The 5,208-nt window shown below is 44.7% G+C and overlaps 1 protein-coding gene across 1 annotated transcript; it reads right to left on the bottom strand.

The window, feature by feature from the left end:
* Positions 1-5,208, bottom strand: ANKS4B (ankyrin repeat and sterile alpha motif domain containing 4B). Its single transcript, XM_066198043.1, has 2 exons — positions 5,004-5,208; positions 1-1,671 (listed from the first exon to the last, which is right to left on the bottom strand). The coding sequence occupies exons 1-2, from the start codon at positions 5,165-5,167 to the stop codon at positions 597-599; spliced, it is 1,239 nt and encodes a 412-aa protein (XP_066054140.1). The 5' UTR covers positions 5,168-5,208; the 3' UTR covers positions 1-596.

Genomic DNA, 5,208 nt, shown 5'->3' with positions numbered 1-5,208 from the left:
TTAAATTATTGTCAATACAGAAGTAAAAACTTTACTGACAAAACCATAAAACTTTCTGGAAATTAGTCTTATTTACATTAATTCAGAGGTGATTACAGTCAATAAACCACAGCGAAAATCAAGATTCAGATTCCTTTTCTAACATACCATCAGTACCAGGAAGAGTGATTTTACTGATCTTACAGAAGCAAATGGAGAAAACTCAAAGCTCTCAAGTTCTGAGAATGCTCTTTGCATTGTGGTTTTGGAGAAGGAAGAAAGGCCTTTATTAAGGAATGCAGCGGGCCTGGCCCTCACTGATATTTGAAATTATCTGGACCAAAAGAAATCCAATCCACATAAACAGTTCAGGGGAAAAAAGCTTTTGGGTTTTTACCTTCAGATTCTTGTTTTTGGCAGAATATACTTTACTTAATCTCTGTTCACCACAACTACCTATCCAGAGAGAAGAATTGTTATCCCTCCTGTAGTTCTTAAAGCAACTGGTAGCCTCTCTGACTTTTGCTTTAGCAGACTTCTGAAAAGAGTTGCAAACTCTTTGGATAGAGGGAAAGGTAATGAGTCAGTGTGCAGGTTACAACAACAGGTGTGGTGATTTATAAGCAAGTATCTACAGTTTTCCCAGGGTTCTTGAGTGCCTGTTTTCTTTTATTCACAGCATTCAGGACTTTCTTTCGTGGCCCAAGCTCCATCTGAATACTCTGTAGATCTTCATCAGTACATAGCATCAGGGCATCTAAATCAATTTTTTCCCTCATGAAGACTGGAAGAAACTCATCCAGCATCTGTGATGCCAGAAATACCTCAAGGGGTGTATTCTCTGTTTCCTCATCATCCCAAATGACTTCTTCCTCATTCCAAGGGACATCAGCACTATTTTCAGCATCATCTTCCCTGCCATTCTCAGCATTTTCACTCTGAAAGAGCTCACTGGCCATTGTAACTCTTATACCTTCTTTCTCAGAAGACACAGTTTCAGGATTTACCTCTGCAGCCAAATTCCTTCCAAACACAATCTTGCCAAGACCAGGCCGCTGAAAAATGGAGAGCTGACTGTCATTACCAGCAAGGTTTTTCTCTTCAGGGTCATTGAGTAATTCATCCTCCTCTTTCTCATCAAACAAATGCATCACACTTCTCTTACCCCCATCATCCTCTTGGTCATTTCTTTGTGTTTCCTGCTTTCTTGTGCTGTCAGATGTCTTTTTTGTCTTGAGTTTCAAGGTATCTTTCAGGGTTTTGGTTAAAGTACTTGTGGTATTTGTAGCAAACAGACCAGGCAACTTCACCCTGGAGTGCGTTCCTTTGGAAGAATTCACTGTGCCAACCTTTTCTTTAATATAATTCCGGTTCATTTCATGCTGGTGTTTCTCTTGGCGCCTCTCACATTCCTTGATTTGCCTCTCGACGTTCCTCTGGGCCTGTGCCTTTTGCTTGGAGACCTTCTTTGGGTTCAGCAGGTTCTGCTCGGTGGCAGCTTTGTCCAGGATCTGGACACACTCCTTGCGGTCCCTGCTGGCCGCTGCCTCCAGGGGAGTGCGCAGGTCGTTGTCCAGAGCAAAGATGTTGGCTCCAAAGTTGATCAAAAAAGAGACGCAGTGGATGTGGCCGTTGCAGGCAGCGTGGTGCAGGGGCGTGTTCCCCCAGATGTCACACTTGTCTGGATCACCCCTGGAAAACAGCACACAGTGAGCTGGGCTACCCTCACTGAGCTCTGCAGTGACAATAAACATGTCGCTCTGCTCTGCTCTGAGGAGAACAGCCCAGGGACAATGGCTCAACTTGGCTCCAGCCCACTAGAACAGGGCTGCACCCACTTACACAAGCCCTGAGCGTGGCTGTGTGTGTGGCATGAGCTCCGGTTCCTGCCCCGTGAGTTAAACGAGTTCACAGGGCTGTGAGTGCCTGTACATCTCCCCATAAGGGAGCCAGGGCATTTCCTCTGTCACCCCAGGGTCTGCCACCTCAAAGCGGACTCAGGCTTTGACTTAGTCTCATTGGAATTACTGGCAAAACTCTTTCAGGATCATTTGCACGGAATATTTTAAAATGGTCTTGGTTTCCCTGTTCCTTTTGCATGTCTAGTACAGGGCAATATTAGGAGGTTTCCTCACTGGCCACGGTGATACACACTTAGTGAACTCCTGCAGTAGTTTTTTTGGGTAGGTAATAGGTAAATGATCTGGAGTAAAGCCCTGATTACCCATTTGTCTCCATTGCTGTTAGTTTTAGCCCTGCTAGATGCCATTGTTTTTCAGCTCTTTTGTTCTCTGTAAGCTGCTTTTGCTCATGAGGGTTTGAAGAACAGAAGCTCGTTGGAAAATAAAATGCCACTTTTTTCAATTGAGTTGAAAGCCAGTGAAAAGTATTGCTTGATTTTTAACTCTTGCACTGGCTTGACACTGAACTGCTGGCCTGCAGGCAAGAATCAGCTTGCATATTTAGATACACATTTGGCAAGGTCAACCTTAGCAATGTTCAGAACAGAGCTTGTGTCCTCTTGTGACCAACAAACAGGGCAGCCACAGAAGCCCAAAATCTTTATTGGCTTCAGAGCCAGGGACCAAATTTACCAGGAGAATTTCCACTCTTGGGAGTTCAAGCGTTTCAGTGACTCAGAGGCTGGTGCCACGGCAGCTGTACTGTGAAATGGTACATCCTGCCACCAAATGTCCTTCAGGCACTGATCTCTGGCTTTGGGACTCTGAAGGAAAGCACTGCCAGGTTTGCTGAGGGCCAGATCTGAACACCTGAGCTCCACACAATCCTTCATCCTGAGCTGCCCCAGGCAGGAGTGAGGTCAGGGGTCCGGCAGAGCCCACCGTGCCGGCCCTGGGAGCTCAGGCTTTGCTACAAGGAGGTGGCAGCTGAGGAGCAAAGTTTCTCCACTCAGACATGTGGAAACCATGTGTACATATTTGTGCTTTTGTGGCTGTGCCCTGGGGAGCTGCCTGGCTGTGGCCGAGCGTGCCGGGTTCCCAAATTCCCACGCTGGCGAGCTGGCTGCCGTACCCTGAGCCCCGGGAGTGCTGGGGGATCCATCCTCCCCCAGCTCCCTTCAGAGCTCTTTGTGGTCTCTTTTCCCCGTGGAACCTGCCAGCCTTTGAGTCTCAAACAATTGACAAACTCGAGTGGCTCTTCCCAGCTCAGTGGGACTTGGGACAAGGTCTGACATCTTCTCTGGGTTCTCATTCCCCTCCTTTCCCTGCTTTCCCAAGGAAAAGGCTCACACAAAAGAGAGCAGATTCTGCTATTTGGTCTTGCCTTTATTCAGGCACCTGCAAGGTAAGCAGAGAAAATGTCTCCTGACCCCTGGGAAGACAAATTATTTCAGGATGAAAGGGGTTTATTGTTAGTATTGCTAAGTTTCCAAGGGCCAAAGCTTGAGAGTCCTAAAATCTGCAACCACTCTAAAGAAAATTGCCCTGTAACTCAGGGCCTCTGTCAGGAAACCCCTTCAAGGAAAGGACAAATCTGTTAAAAATAATTAAAATACTTTCTCACAAGAAAACATTTGGCTGGAGAACAGCTCAAACATCTTCTAAAATTCAGCTTCTCCCCCAAAAAAACAGTGAGAATGCAGCCATACCTCTGACAGACACATCTTGCTGATTGTGTCAAGGAATCTTAGATTAAAATAGAGGAAAACACATATGTTTGAAGATTTTGAGGTGATACTGTCCCAAAGCTGTCCTCCACCAAGAAAAAGACTTAAAAATACATGAAATATAAATATACAGGAATTTTGATCTTTGTGTCATCTGCTGTGATTTCTCTCAGCTTATGTGGTAGGAGATATATTTTTCACTCATATTTTGAAAAAAAAAGAAATTATTTTGCTATTTGTTTCTTATCCAGTTGTTCTGCCTTGCGGGTGCTCAGGGGCAAACCTTATTGACAGGTATTTCCTGGCAGCTGCCTTAATTGCACAAGTTGAAATACTGTCAATCTATTTTTGCTTCTCCTGAGGACACAGCAACAACCACACAGTCCAAAGGTCTTTTTCATTGTGATACCACAGCCACACCTGAGCCCAATGAGCTATAAAGCAAATCTATTAAAAAACCCACTTTTTTTCAACTCCATTTTTAATAAAAGAAAACTCAGATAAATCCAAACAGTTTTTTTCAGCTGTTCCCTGCAATCTGTTCACTGTTCCGCAAAAGAACATTTTATTAACTGTATTTCTACACAAGAGCAGATTTTCCTTTATTAGGTGTTATTACAGAATCACAGCTTAAAAGGTAGGCTCTGAGCAAGAGAGTACTGATGGTGGACAGGTAATTACCCTTTCAATAAGACATTTTAACCATGTAAGACATTTAAATGATACAGACATTTTATTACTAAAAAATAAACCTGTAGAAAAACTTCCTTACTTTTTTTTTTTTTTTTTTTTCTTAATGGTTTACAAGGGTCCTATCACAGCTTCCGGAACAGTATTCTCAGTTTCAGCATCATGGTAGTTGTTAAAAAAGCAGAGAAATAATCACTTTAGATGTTACTGGCTCAAAGCTATCCATTATGACTCGCCTCTGGACAGCATTAAATCTTCACAAGTGCCTACTAACGGCACTTTGGAAGCAAATAGGAGATATTTTTTGCTAAAGCTGTTTCAAATTAGGGATTTCTCTATAAATCCTGTCTCAAGATACCCTCAAAGGTTGTTGGCAACCTTCTCCAGTGAGGAAATGGGAGGTCCCAGTGCCCTGTCTCTCTGCAGGCTCCACACATGACGTGGTCCTGTGGATCGCTGATGGATTTTCACTGAGAGACCACCCGAAGAACCCTCCAACCCCTGTCTGAGAAAAGAATGAAGAGACCTGCCTGCAGGCTCCGGATCTAAGCCGCTGCCACTAAGGAAACCATTCTTGGCAATGCATGGAAAGAAATTACTGTGATTTTCAGCCTTTTGGGCCTGAGGTTGTGAGGACATTATCAACATGCCACAGTAATTGCATTTTTGAGGCCCAGGTTTAAGCAGTGGAGGCTGGCTGACTTACCCCCTCCGGCAAATGACCTCCAGAGCTTCCAGGTACCCGTGGTAGGCTGCCAGAAGGGTGGGTGTCATCCCATCTTCATCTGAAGCGTTGAGGTCTTTCCTGGTGGCCTCTTTGAGCAGGTCCACATTGCCATCAGCAGCTGCTTTGTGATACCTGCTCAACATTTCCAGCAGCTCCTGGATTCCCAGAGCAGCTCTGAGTGCAC

Source organism: Chamaea fasciata, unplaced genomic scaffold, assembly GCF_029207755.1.
Source record: "Chamaea fasciata isolate MVZ Bird 193981 ecotype frontalis unplaced genomic scaffold, bChaFas1.0.hap1 SCAF_16, whole genome shotgun sequence".
In the NCBI taxonomy this organism is placed as follows: Eukaryota; Metazoa; Chordata; class Aves; order Passeriformes; family Sylviidae; genus Chamaea; species Chamaea fasciata.
This window is presented reverse-complemented; position numbering and strand designations above follow the sequence as displayed.

Coding starts and splice junctions, on each gene's coding strand:
- ANKS4B (XM_066198043.1), bottom strand. CDS start 5,167: ATGTTGAGCAGGTATCACAAAGCAGCTGCTGATGGCAATGTGGACCTG. Junction 1,672..5,003: donor GAGGTCATTTGCCGGAGGGG/GTAAGTCAGCCA, acceptor GCTGTTTTCCAG/GGGTGATCCAGACAAGTGTG.